This window comes from Aedes albopictus, chromosome 3, assembly GCF_035046485.1.
Source record: "Aedes albopictus strain Foshan chromosome 3, AalbF5, whole genome shotgun sequence".
Classification (NCBI taxonomy): Eukaryota; Metazoa; Arthropoda; class Insecta; order Diptera; family Culicidae; genus Aedes; species Aedes albopictus.
Window position 1 is genome coordinate 432,448,359 of NC_085138.1, and position 13,513 is coordinate 432,461,871.

Genomic DNA, 13,513 nt, shown 5'->3' on the forward strand with positions numbered 1-13,513 from the left:
TTGCATTGGGAATTCTTTCGGGAATTTTTCAAGGGATCTCTTCGGGAATTTCTCCAGGGATTCACTCCGGAATTCCTGCAGGGATCCCTTCGGGAACTCCTCCAGTGATTCGGGAATTCCTCCAGGGATCTCTTCGGGAATGCCTAGGATTCCTTCGGGAATTCTTCCAGGGATTGTCTCCGGAATTCCTCCAAGGATTCCCCACGATTCCCTAGAGAAATCCCTAAAAGTATTCCTGGAGAAATGCCCGAAAGAATCACTGGAGGAATTCCCGAAGAAACCGCTGGAGAAATTCTCGAAGAAACCCCAAAAGGAATTCTCAATTCCTTCAGGAATTTTTTCCAGGGATTCCCACAGTGATTCCTTCTGTCATTCCTCCAGCGATTCTTTCGGGCATTCCTCCAGGAATACTTTTAAGGATTTCTCTAAGGAATCTTTCGGGAATTCTTCAAGGGATCCCTTCGGTAATTTCTCCAGGGATTCTCTCCGGAATTCCTTCAGGGAAAGGTCTATTTTTTCTTTCGTGTATAGATATTAAATCAAACCATGTAGTAAATATTCAATGAATTGTGTTTATTGATTTAAAAATTAAAAAACAAAACAACAGATTAAAACGTGCTCTACAAGTTTTCGAAATTCTGTTTTAGGAAGTGTTAAAAGAAACTTAACTAAATTTTCTTTGATAATTCCGTCAAGATGTGGGTCAATTGGTCGAGCTTTTCCATTTTTTCCTTATGCCGTTCCATTTTCTGCCTTTCCCTCTCGGCTTTCCGAGTACATTCTGCTTTATATTCTTCAAGGAGTTGAGCATTTAGGTCCTTTTCTCTTTTTGCGTAGGACGTTGATGGTGTTGCCGGATCTTCGTTTTCGGTTGGCGTATCTGAACCTGATTCTTTCTTCCGCTTTTTGGCTTCCGGAGCTACGTTAGTGCATGTTTTTCTTCTTATAAAGGTTGGTGTCAATATGATTTCCGGCTCAATGGAGTCGTCCAGCGCCGCAATTTGGGACATCTCTTTATCAAACGGTGTCTGAATAATTGAGCTTCCCGATGTTCGGTTGTTTTTTATGCAATCCTTGTTTTTCTTCGCAACATTTTTGAATCGATTCTCAACTTGAGACGCAGTGAAGGAGACGCCAAGCTGCTCAGCAATTTCCTTCGAAATACTCTCCCACATTTCTTTTTTGTTTCTATACCGCTTCAAGGGCCCAATTTCCTCCATCTTGTCCCGATAGAGAGATAACAGTAGACGAGTTTGGTCTTCTGACCAAGTTACTACTGTTTTGCACAGCTGCGATGTAGCAGGACTTGGATTTCCCTCCTCCAATCCGTACGATTTTGCAACATCATCAAACCTGGCCTGAACAATTTCACCATCTGTGAAGATAACAATTACAATCATAAACATTGAATAGAACATATTAAGTGAAAGTTTGTAGGAGATGAAGTCACAATGGAGGTGTTGAGAAAGTTGTTAATAATGGCACATTGAAACCCAATTCCCAAAATTCCGCCAGAACCCCCAGATTTTCCCGAAATTATTATATTCCCCAGAATCACCGAAATCCACTCGAAATCAACAAATCCTCTAAGAATTTCTCCAAGAATTCCTCCACGAATTTCTCTAATTATTTCTTCAGGAATTGTTCCTGGACATCCTTCAGAAATCATGTCAGCAATTCCTTTAGGGATTTCTCCAGGAATTTCTTCTGAGATTCCATCAGGAATTGCTTAAGGGATTCTTCCAGAGAATTTTCCATAAAATCTCTTCAGGAAATACTTCGAAGATTCTTCCAGGAAAACCTCCAGAAGTTTCCCCAAGGTTTCTCCCAGGAAATCCTCTAAGGATTGCTTCAGAAATTCTTCCAGGAATACCTTCCGGAATTTTTCAGAGATTCCTCCAGGTATTCTACCAGGAATTCCTCCAGAAATTTCTCCAGAGATTTCATAACAAATTTCTTCAAGGATACCCCCAGAGATTCCTTTAGGTATTCCTTCGAGAATTTCTCCAGCAATTCTACTAGCAATTCCACTAGAAATTCCTCCAGGAATTTTTTCAGAAATAGAAAAACAACAGAAATAGAAATCTCTCAGATTTCCTTTGGAGATTCTTCTAGATATTCATCCAGTAATTCTTTCAAGAATTCCTCTAGCGTGTCCTCCAGCAATTTCCACAGGAATACCTCTCAGAACTCCTCCATTCATTCCTCCGAGATTTTATCCAGGAATTCCCTCAGGAACTGCTCCAGAAATACCTCCAGGATATACCCCAGAAATTTCTACCGGAATCGCTCCAGGAATTTCTCAGGAATTGCTCCTGGTATCCTTCAGAAATTCGTCCAGGAACTTCTCCTGGAAATCCTCCAGGGATTTCTTCATGGATTCTTCCAGGAAATTCTCCAAGAATACTTTTAGGATTTTTTCAGGGATTCCTCCACACACTCCTCCAGAAATTTCTTCAGAGAATAGTCCAGGAATTGCTTCATGAATTTCTCCACGATTTTTTCAAGGGATATTCTCAGAAACTCCACCAGGGAATCCTCTAGAAATTCCTCCAAGCGTTCTTTCAGGAAATCCTCAAGAAATTCCTTCTGGGTCTAATTCAAGAATTCCTCCAGGAGTCTCTTTAGAGATTTTCCCAAAAATTTCTTCAGGAATTCCTCCTTTTCTCATCTAGAACCTGAAAGGCAGCGCGAAAATTAGGGCATGAGCGCATTGACCACATCCGGATAATCCGGAATCGGTTCCGGTGAGACCCGGAGAGGCTGGAGAGACTGTTTTGATCTCACTTTTCTTCAGTATCAAGGAAATTTTGATCACATTACAAAACTAGTCATGTGACGGCTCTAACTTTATGGTTTTTCATACACATAACAGCGATAATCCGCAAATGCACCATTGATAGAACTGGTACAAACGCGGCCACTGGAATGTGACATGAAGAAACATGTTTGGAGAACATTCTGAGCATACCATTTCATTACGAATTCCTTCAAGGATACCTCCAGAAACTCCCCCAGGAAATTTCCTTCGGTTTACTACCAGCAAATGTTCCATAGATACATACTAGAATTCCTCTGGAAATTCTCGAAATTTCTCTAAGGATTCCGCCGATAATTACTATATCGATTCCTCCAGTTATTTCTCTAAAGTTTTCCTCCAGTTCTTCCTCAAAAAACTCCTTTAGGAATTTTTCCAGAGTTGTTCCAGCGATTCCTCCAGAAGTCCCAGAATGCCTTCGAATATTCATCCTGAAATGTCTCTAGGGATTCTTCCAAGAATTGCTCAAGGAATTCCTCCAGAGATTCCTCCAGTATTGGTGGAGAAAATCCTCCAGTAATTTCTCAAGGAATTCATCATTTATTCCTAAAAGAATTCCTCCAGGAATTTCTCCAGAAATTCCCATCGAGATTGCTCTAGGAAATCCTCCAGTGGTTCTTTTAGGAATTTCCCGGAAATCACTCCAAAAATTCTTAGGCGATTCCTGAAGGAATTCCTGCAGAAATCCCTCCCGTTCTCCTGGGAAGAATTCCCAGAGATTCTTCCATGAAATACACCACGAATTCTTTCAACAATTTTTCTAAGAGTTCATTCAGGAAATCCTCAAGAAATTCTCCCAGAGATTCCTCCACAAACTCCGACTAGGATCCCTACAGGATATCCTCTAAGAATTCCCGAAGAAATTCATCCAAAATTTTCTACAGGTAATACTCCACGAATTCCTCCAGAAAAACCTTCAAGAATTTCACCAGGGACTCATCCAGGAATGTTTCGAGGGATTCTTCCAGGTACTTCTTTGGGGACTCACCCAGGAACTCTTTCAGAGATTCTTCCAGAAATTCATCCACAGATTCTTTCATTAATTCCCTCGGAGATTCCTGCAGAAATCGCTCGAAAGATTCTTTCAAGTATTCGTCCCGGAATTCCTCACGAAATTCCTCCAGAATTTTTTCAGGAGTGCCTCTAGGGATTCCTCCAGGTATTCGTTAAGGAATTCCTTCAAAGATTGCTCATGAGATTTTCAAGAAATCCCCAAGAACTTCTCCAAAAGCTTCCAAAGAGATTCCCCAAGGAATTCCTCTAAAAAATCCTTCAGAAATTTTTCCATAAATTCCTCTAGAGGCTCGTCCAGAAATACCTCCAAGGATTCCTTCAGGAATTCCTCCAGGAATTCCTTCAGGGATTCCTCCAAAAATTCCTTCAAGTATTTCTCCAGGAATTCCTTCAAGGAGATTCCTCCAGGAATTCCTTCTGGGATTCCTAAAAGAATTTCTTCCTGGTTTCTTCCAGGAATTCCTTCAAGCATTCCTCCACGAATTCCTTCAGGTAGATTCCTCCAGAAATTCCTTCAAGGATTCCTCCAGGAATTTCTTTTAAGATTTCACCAAGAATTTCTTCAAGGATTCCTCCAGGAATTCATACAAGCATTCCTCCAGGAATTACTTCAAGGATTCCTCTAGGAGTTCCTCCGAAGATTCCTCAGGGAATTCATTCACGGATTCCTCTAGGAGTTCCTCCAAAGATTTCTCTGGGAATACATTCAACGATTCCTTCAGAAATTCCTTCAAGCATTCCTCCAGGGATTTCTCCAGGAATTTCTTCAAAGGTTTCGCGAGGAATTCCTTCAAGGATTTCTCCAGGAATTTCTTCAAGGATTCCTCCAGGTTTTTTTCATTTATTTCTCCAGGTATTGCTTCAAGCATTCCTCCAGGAATTTTTTCAATTATTTCTCCAGGAATTGATTCAAAGATTCCTCCGGGAGTTCTTTCAAAGATTCCTCATGGAATGCCTTCAAGAATTCCTTCAGAAATTCCTTCAAGAATTCCTCCAAGAATTACTTCAAGGATTCCTCCAGGAATTTCTTCAAGGATTTCCCCAGAAATTTCTTCAAGGATTCCCCAGGGAATTTCTTCAAGGATTCCACCAGGAATTCCTTCAAACATTCCTCCACGAATTTATTCAAGGATTCCTCCAGAAAATTCCTCCAAGGATTCCTCCAGAAATTTCTTCAAGGATTACTCCTCGAATTCCCCCAAGGATTCCTCCAGGGATTCCTCATCGGATTCGTTCAGGAATTCCTTCAGGGATCCCTTGAGGAATTCCTTCAAAGATTCCTCTAGAAATTCTTCGAGATTTCCTGATGAAATTGCTGGAGGAATCCTTGAAGGAATTCCTTTAGAAATCCCTGGAGGTATTCCTGGTTGAATCTCTGGAGGAATTTCTGGAGGAAACTCTGGAGAAATCCCTGGAGGATTTCTTAAAGAATTTCCTGAAGGAATCCTTAGCGGAATACTGAATGAATCCCTGAAGGATTTCTTGGAGCAATCTCTGGAGGAATCCCTGGAGGAATTCTTGAAGGAACTCTTGGAGGACTTCCTGCAGGAATTCTTGCAGGAATTCATGAAGGAATACCTAAAGAATGTTTTCAGAGAAATTCCTGGAAAAAATCCTGGAGGAATTTCGAAGGAATTCCTTGAGGAATCCTTGGAGGAACGTCTGAAAGAATTCCTGGGGAAATCCCTGAAGAAATTCGTGGACAAATCCCTGAACGAATTCCTGGAAGAATCCTTGGAAAAATGTCTGTAAGAATTCCTGGAGGAATCCGTTGAGGAGTTTTTGAAGGAATCCCTGGAGGAATTCCTAAAGGAAACCCTGGAGGATTTCTTGAAGGAATATCTGGAGGAACTCCTGGAAGATTTCTTGGAAGAATTCCTGAAGGGATTCTTGAAGGAATCCTTAGAGGAATTGCAGAAAGAATCCCTGGAGGAATCCTAGGTGGTATTTCTGGTTGAATCTCTGGAGGATTTCCCGGAAGAATTCTTGGAGGACTTCTTGGAGGAATTCTTGGAGGGATTTGAGAAGGAATTCCTCAAGAATTCCTTTGAGAAATCTCTGGAAGAATCCCTGGAGGAACCCCGACAGAATTCTTGGATAAATCCTTGGAGGAACGTTTGAAAGAATCCCTGGAGGACTGCCTGTAGGAATTCCTCGAGGAATTCGAGGAGGAATCCCTGGAGAAATTGCTGGAGGAATCCCTGAAGGATTGTCTGTGAGAATTCCTGGAGGTATCTTTAGAGCAATTCCGATAGGAACACCTGCAAGAATTCCTGTAGGTATCCCTGGAGGAATTCTTGGACGAATTCCTGGGGGAATGCTTAGATGAATTCCTGAGTAAATCCCTGGAAGAATGTCTGTTAAAATTCCTGGAAGTATTTTTGGAATCTATAGGTATCTCTGGAGGAATCCATGAAGGAATTCTTGGACGTATTCCTGGATGTCCTGGAAGGAATCCTTAGATGAATTTCTGAGTAAATCCCCGGAGGAATTCCTAAAGGAATCTCTGGAGCAACGCGTGGAGGAAGTCCTGGAGGAATTCCTGGAAGAATGTCTGTGAGATTTCCTGGGGTATCTTTAGAGAAATTCTGGAAGTAATCCCTGGAGTAATTCTTGGAGGAATCTCTGGAGGAATCCCTGGAAAAATTCCTTGAGATATCCGTGGAGAAATTCCTGGAGGAATTTCTGGAGGAATTTCTGGATGAATGTCTGTGAGAACTCCTGGAGGTACCTTTGGAGGAATTCCTTGAGTAAACCCTAGAAGAACTCCTTGAGGTATCCCTAGAGGAAATCCCTGGAGGAATCCTTGAAAGAATCCTTAGATGAATTCCTGAGTAGATCCTTGGAGGAATTCCTGGAGTAATCTGGAGGAATTTCTGGATAAATTACAGAAGGAAGTCCTGGAGAATTCCTGGAAGAATCACAGGAGGAATCATTTTATAAAGTCCTGAAATGATCCCTGGAGTTATTTCTGGAGAAATCTCTCAAGACAATTTTGAACAAATTCCTGGAGACATCATTAGAGGATATCCTGCAGGAATTCCTGGAAGAAACTCTAAAGGAACCTTGGAGGATTTCTTGGAGGAATCTCTGGAGGAATCCCTGGAGGATTTCTGGGACGTACTCTTGCGAAATTCCTGGAAGAATATTTGGAGGAATTCCTGAAAAATTTAGGAGGAATCCCTGGAGGAATTTTTGGAGAAATCTCTGCAGGAATCTCTGAAGAAATCCCTGGAGGAATGCTTGGAGGTATTCGTGAAGGAATCCTTGGAGGAATCTCTGGAGGAACGTCTGGAAGAATTTGTGGAGGAATCCCTGGAGGTATTCCTGGAGGAACCCCTGGATAAATCTCTCGAGGAATCCCTGGAGGAATTCCTAAACGAATCCCTGGAGGAATTCCTAGAGGAATCCCTGAAAGAATGTCTGTGAGAATTCCTGGGGGTATCTTTGGGGGAATTCCTGGAGGAATCCCTGGAGAAATCTCTGAAGGATTCCCTGGAGGAATTCCTGAAGGAATCCCTGGAGGAATTTTAGCAGGAATCTTTGAGAGTTATTTGAAGCAATCCTGGAGGATTTCTTGAAGGAAACCTTGGAGGAATTTCTGAGGGAATCCTTGGAGGAATCCCATCTCTGTCCCATCATACATCCCCCATCTCCTGACATGTTTCTTTATGTCACGTTCCAGTGGCCGCAGGGGGATTATCACCGTAATTGGTATGAAAAACCATAAAGATAGAGCCGTCATATGACTAGTTTGAAAAGTTGGCTCAAAGCGGCCTCTCCAGCCTCTCCGGTTCTCACCAGAATATCTCGATATGGTTAATGTGCTCATGCCCTAATTATCGCGCTGCTTTTCTGGTTCTAGATGAAAAAATATACGGCATTTGAATCGTCGAAACGATCCTCTGCACTAAAATCTTTATATGTACCCTGTGGGCACCTTCCGGAACCGGTTACAGGGGCCCGTGTCCCGAAATGGCCACGAATTAGTCACGGTCTGATTCTTGGAACTTATATCTTTCATTTAAGCCTAAGAGAATGGAAATCGGATCGGACATGGCTTTTTGGGAGCGTGTCAAAGTTATTGGCCATTTTTGACTTCTTTATGCCAAATGTGTTACTTTTTTTGTTGCTCTTTTCCTAGATGTCGCTAAAAGCGGATTATAGCTCGAAAATACTCGTTTTCAAAAGTTAGGAAAAGTCAGAAAATTTCAGGTCTCTAACTTGTTTGGCTACGACACGACAGTCAAATTAATGTGCCAATTGGCCAAAAATGACCCCAATGCAAAAGGAAGGTTGTGCGGAATGCCATCCCTGCGTAGCTATGGTGCGTGTTGCCCATAACCTGTTAGTAAAGACACGTTTGGTTGTGGCCAGATTTGAACAAGGAATGATTTATTGACATTAATAAATTCATGGCTTACTTCAATTCAACAAATTCCCTCCGGAATTACCGAATTCCTACTGGAATTGCCGAATTCCTCCCAGAATCACCGAATTTCCTTCGAAATTCTCACTGGAATTATCCAATTCCCCCGGAATCACCTAACTCATACCGAAATCACCAAATTACTCGCTAAATCATTGAATTGCTTCCGGAATTATCTAAAACCCCCGGAATCATCGAATTCTTAATGGAATCGCCGAATTTCTCAAAGAATCGTCGAATTCCCTCCGGCATTGCCCAATTCCTTCGGAATCACTGAATTCCCTCCGTTTTTCCCACCGGAAACTTCCTATTTCCACCGGAATTACAACCTGAATCACCCGACTCCCTCCGGAATCACTGTACTCCCTCCGGAATTCTCACCGGAATTACCTACTTCTTCCCGGAATAACCAAATTCCTACCGGGATTGCTGCATTCTTCCCGGAATCATCAAATTTCCGCCTGAACCACTGAATTCCCTCCGGATTTCTCATCGGAATTACCTGATTCCCCCTGTAGTTATCTAATTCCCACCGGAATCACTGCATTCCCTCTAGAATCTTCACCGGAGTTACCCAATTCCCCCGGAATCAACTAACTCATACCGAAATCATCTAATTACCCGCTGAATCACTGAATTCTTACCGGAATTATTTAAATCCCCCGGAATCGCTGAATTTTCCCCGGAATCATCGAGTTCCTACTGGTATCACCGAATTTCCCACAGAATCACCGAATTCCCTCCGGGATTCTCACCGGCATAACCAAATTTCCCCGGAATCACTGAATTCCCCCTCCGCAATCCCCAAATTTCCACCGGAATTCCATCCTGAATCACCTGATTCCCTCCCATTCTCCACAGAATTTTCACCGGAATTACCCAATTCCCCCGGAATCACCAAATTACCCCAGAATCACCTACTTCCTACCGAAATCGCCAAATTAACCGCAAAATCACTGAACTCTTTCCGGAATTCTTACCGGAATTACCTAGGGAATTACCCCTAATTCCCCGAAATCACCGAATTCTCCTTGAAATCACTGAATTTCCCCAGAATAGCAGAATTCCTACAGGAATCGCCGAATTTCTCCCAGAATCATCAAGTTCCCTCCGGCATTTTACCTGGTTTCCCCGGAATCACTGAATTCCTTCCGCAATTTCCTCCGGAATCACCTAATTTACCCCAGAATCACTAAACTCCCTCCGAAATTTTCATCGTAATTGCCTAATTTCCCCCGGGAATCACCGAATTCTTACCGGCACCGCTGAATTCCTCCCGAAATGAACCAAATTCCGCCAGAACCACTGAATGCCCTCCGGGTTTCTCACCAGAATTACCTGATTACCCCGTAGTCATCTTATTCCACCGGAATCACTGTCGAATCACAGAATGCTAGACCCCTCCCCCACCAGATTTACCAAATAATCATTGAAGTTGCCGAATTTCCTCCGCCTTCGCCGATTTCCCACCACCAAATTTCCCCCGGAATCCTCCTCCATTCGACTCTTCACCCCAGAGAATTTGTAGAGAACTTCGTACTTACTTGAAATATTTTTCAGGAACAGGTATTCGCCTTCTCGCAGGATCATGCCGGTATCATCCACGGCCGGCACATATTCCGCCAGATTTACCGATTTCGTTTCCATTTTATGTTTTATTTTAATATTTTCTCCTTTGAAAAAAGAACCGCAGCGGATCAGACGCGAACAACAAACGCAACAGAACGCAACAAGCTAGTCAAACTGTCAAACCCGTCAAACCAGACCTCAAACTCACGCACACCATTGCAGTGATTAATCGCAAACCTGAAAACGTTTCTTTATTCAGAGTTCGGGTTGGAACTGACCCAGGTTCAAAAAGAAAAACGGCATTCGGCTTGCGGTTGAAATTACTATGAGCCATTTTACGAAGTGACAACAATGTTGATTCGCGAATACGAAGTTGTCGAATGTGCGTGAAGGTTTACGTGAGAAAAAACGAGAGGGAAATATTTTTTGCTTTTTTTCACGCACATTCTGACAGTTCCTTACGAGGTTTTTCATTAGAGCGACAAAGAGTTGGAATCTCTTTTACCTTCGTAGTCGCGAATGTTGATATCGATTTTCACGGGTTTGGACGCTATCTCCTGCTAAAATTTTATTCATAATAACGGCTCGTAAAATGGACTATTCTGCAGGATCAATTTAAATATATACATCGCCACTAAATTTGTGTAGACTGAGTTTCGCTTCAATTCAACAGATAAAAACTGTCAATTTTATAATTGACCCGATTTACAACTAACCCTTTACACTGAAATTAATTTTGTTGTGAAAACTAACTGAAAGACGGCTTGCGGTAATGACCAGCATAAAAATGATTTCAAATTTACCATGGCAAAAAAGGTGATCATCGTCCAACAAACGCTTGTTGTCTGCGTTTTGTTCCCTCTCATATCAACTCGTTCTATAGAGATAAGTGACATTTCATCACACGAACACTAGCGCAAATTTTTCCTCACACAAAAGTGCACGCCGATTCAAAGGCTATTCAGATTGCATATGCAAATATTATCCAATCGATTTGGGTAAAACGGGTAAATAATGATAAAACTAACGTCCGGGGTAAGAGTGCAAATATTTTCCTCGCAGTTTCACAACTACATCTACAAAAAAGGCACGCATACATTTGAACGTGATTACCTCTATAGCCGAGTGGTAGCATGCGAGCCAGTTGATCTCAAGCTTGTTGGTTTGGACCCAGTTGCCAACAGATTTTTTGATTAGCGGGGTAACATTGATTGGCTTGACCGACCTCATGAAATGTTCATGGATCATTTCCAGTATGCTTCATTTTAAGTTTTTTACACTTTTCATAAGTCTTATTTTATGAAGTTTGTCATAATCAACACAATGAATTTTCATGAGGTATTCTTATGGCTTCCATAATATTTAAAGAAAAAGACAATTCACACCGTCTTCAGCCCGCACAGACTGAACACATTACTTACACTAGACAACGGACGAGACACAGAACACCCAGTGGCCCAGTGATGAATTTTTCGTTTGACGAACAGTTTCCACCGACTGGAGCGGGAATCGAACTCACACTTCGAGGCTTACGATATGCCTAGACGACTGCCGTCGCTAACCACTCGGCCACGAAGCCCACAAAATAATATTTAGTTATAGCAAAAGTTCATAAGGTGTTTTGATGAATTTCGTTATTATATTCGCTGGGTGAACTAAATCGATATCCCTGATTTCGAATATGCTGTCCAAAGTCATACAAATTATGTGCTTTTTTTGTCACTGTCAAACCGTCTAAACTAATAACGCCTTAAGGTAGGCAAACTTTTAGGGAATTGAAAACCTTCTTTTAATAAATCGTATATTTCATCAACCCGGTTACGGTCGAGTCGTGTACTGAGTACACGCACCATGAAAAAAGCACATTTGTGGTACACAGTGAGCGTGGTGTCGCTGAGGGTGGCTGAAGACGCGACTGTTCGAGGGTTAAAAAGGATCACTTTCGTAGTGTGCCGCGCTTGTTGATGAGAGTGAACATTTTCGCTCCCGTCGTTTATTTTTAGTTTCATTTTTATCAAATTTTCCATTTTCCTCAGTATTGAATGTTTTTGATTCCTGTATAAAAAGGACCAAAAATTTTGTTTTGGGACTGAATCACCTTCCTCAGCGTCATGCTCAAACTACTATTCTTATATAAGATGATGGTAACAATTTTCGAGCTTTCGGATATGGATGGGATAGTTCATTTTTTCAAAATTGATTCATAAAGTTACACTCATAGCACAATTATGGGTTAGGTACCTACTCAAGAAGCAGTCATTTCATAATCGATTTTCACACAGAAATAACATTTACATTATTTTTATTTTGCATTCTTATCATTGAAACTCCTTTTTATTGTTTTATATAAAAATCTGCTGAAAATTACTAAAAAGTTGATGAATAATAATGAAAACTACATTAATGGGCCAAAATTGGCTGTGTAACAATTATGGGTCAACTTGTTGTCTACCTATTATTTATTTAGTTACTCAAGTTTTATCTATTTTGTTAATGAATTATCATTTATTCTCGTTAGATCAACTATAGTAGAATCTAATGCTGGTCTCAAATCTCTTAACGAAGCGTGTTTTCATGATTTGAAATCAATTTTTCAAAATTGGGACCAAATCTCCATCCACCCACACCACCGATAAACGCCTAAAAGTATGCAATGTATATGTACGCAGAGCTCTCAATTACATATATGCTGCACAAAAAGTCACCCATAATTGCGTGATTTTCACGCAGCAATAATGAGTCACTTTTTGTCTGAAATTAGCTTTAATTAGCTGCAATCACATTAGTTTCCACATTAGGAACACAAATTTTACCTTTGTTCTGGTGGCGATACCATTTCGTACTTGAAAATCACTAAAGATCACTTTTACAGAGCTTACGAAAGCAGCGCACGCACTTTATTCACAATCGAAGCGTTACTTTGACAGATGGTTTTGCACCGAACAAAAGTTTTTGAAAATTTGTATGTTATTATTGGAAATACTGTTACATGGGAAAATATTAGGAAAATTTGCTGAAAAACTATGAAAGATACCCCATTTTACTGTACATTTTTGGTTTACCCTTAAAGAATCTAATTGCTATAACTATTACAAGTTCAAGCTTCTATGTTGCAGGAGCTAGAGAACGTATTCTACGAGAAAGGCACTATCACCGCTAGGTGGATTAATCTGGGTTTTTTTTAGACGGTTTGTTTTTACACGGGACGTATCCCCCGTGTAAAAAAAGACCTTAGTGTTTTCACGAGTTGAAAAGTACGCAACAAGTTCAGCTTCCGTTTTGTCTGCAACAAAAAATTTCGAGATCATGTCATTATCTGTTACCAGTAGAGATAAAGAGTAATCGTCGCACCTTCTTTGTTGCTTGTTTTGTGCCTCTTTTGTCTGACAATTCTCTTCACTGAATTATTCCAATTATTGCTTCTCGTGGAGCCTCGTAGCCGTGCGTTAGGGTCACCAAGCTTATAATCGCACCATGCTATGGGGTGAGGGTTCGATTCCCGCTTCGGGCGTTGAAACTTTTCGTGAGAATAGTTTCTTCCCCGTTTCCACTGGTGCATGCTCCGTTGTCCGTTGTCTAATGTTAAGTTTAAAACAGTCTGTACAGCCGAAAGCTGAAGACGTTGTCCGTGTCTTTTTTTTTTCTACAAAAAAAACTAATGTAGGAGTTCTCCTGGAACTGTT

General features: G+C 41.2%; 1 protein-coding gene across 1 annotated transcript; it reads right to left on the minus strand.

Moving 5' to 3' along the window:
• Positions 1 to 145: 145 nt before the first annotated feature.
• On the minus strand, positions 146 to 10,127 carry LOC109421695 (uncharacterized). Its single transcript, XM_029874405.2, has 2 exons — positions 9,806 to 10,127; positions 146 to 1,375 (listed from the first exon to the last, which is right to left on the minus strand). Exons 1-2 carry the CDS (start codon positions 9,906 to 9,908, stop codon positions 669 to 671), a joined length of 810 nt encoding a protein of 269 aa, XP_029730265.1. The 5' UTR covers positions 9,909 to 10,127; the 3' UTR covers positions 146 to 668.
• Between the last annotated feature and the right edge of the window lie 3,386 nt (positions 10,128 to 13,513).

Bases quoted from the DNA above. Each gene is read 5' to 3' on its own strand.
- LOC109421695 (XM_029874405.2), bottom strand. From the start codon at position 9,908: ATGGAAACGAAATCGGTAAATCTGGCGGAATATGTGCCGGCCGTGGAT. The intron at 1,376-9,805 runs GTAAGTACGAAG...TTATCTTCACAG, and splicing joins GTTCCTGAAAAATATTTCAA to ATGGTGAAATTGTTCAGGCC.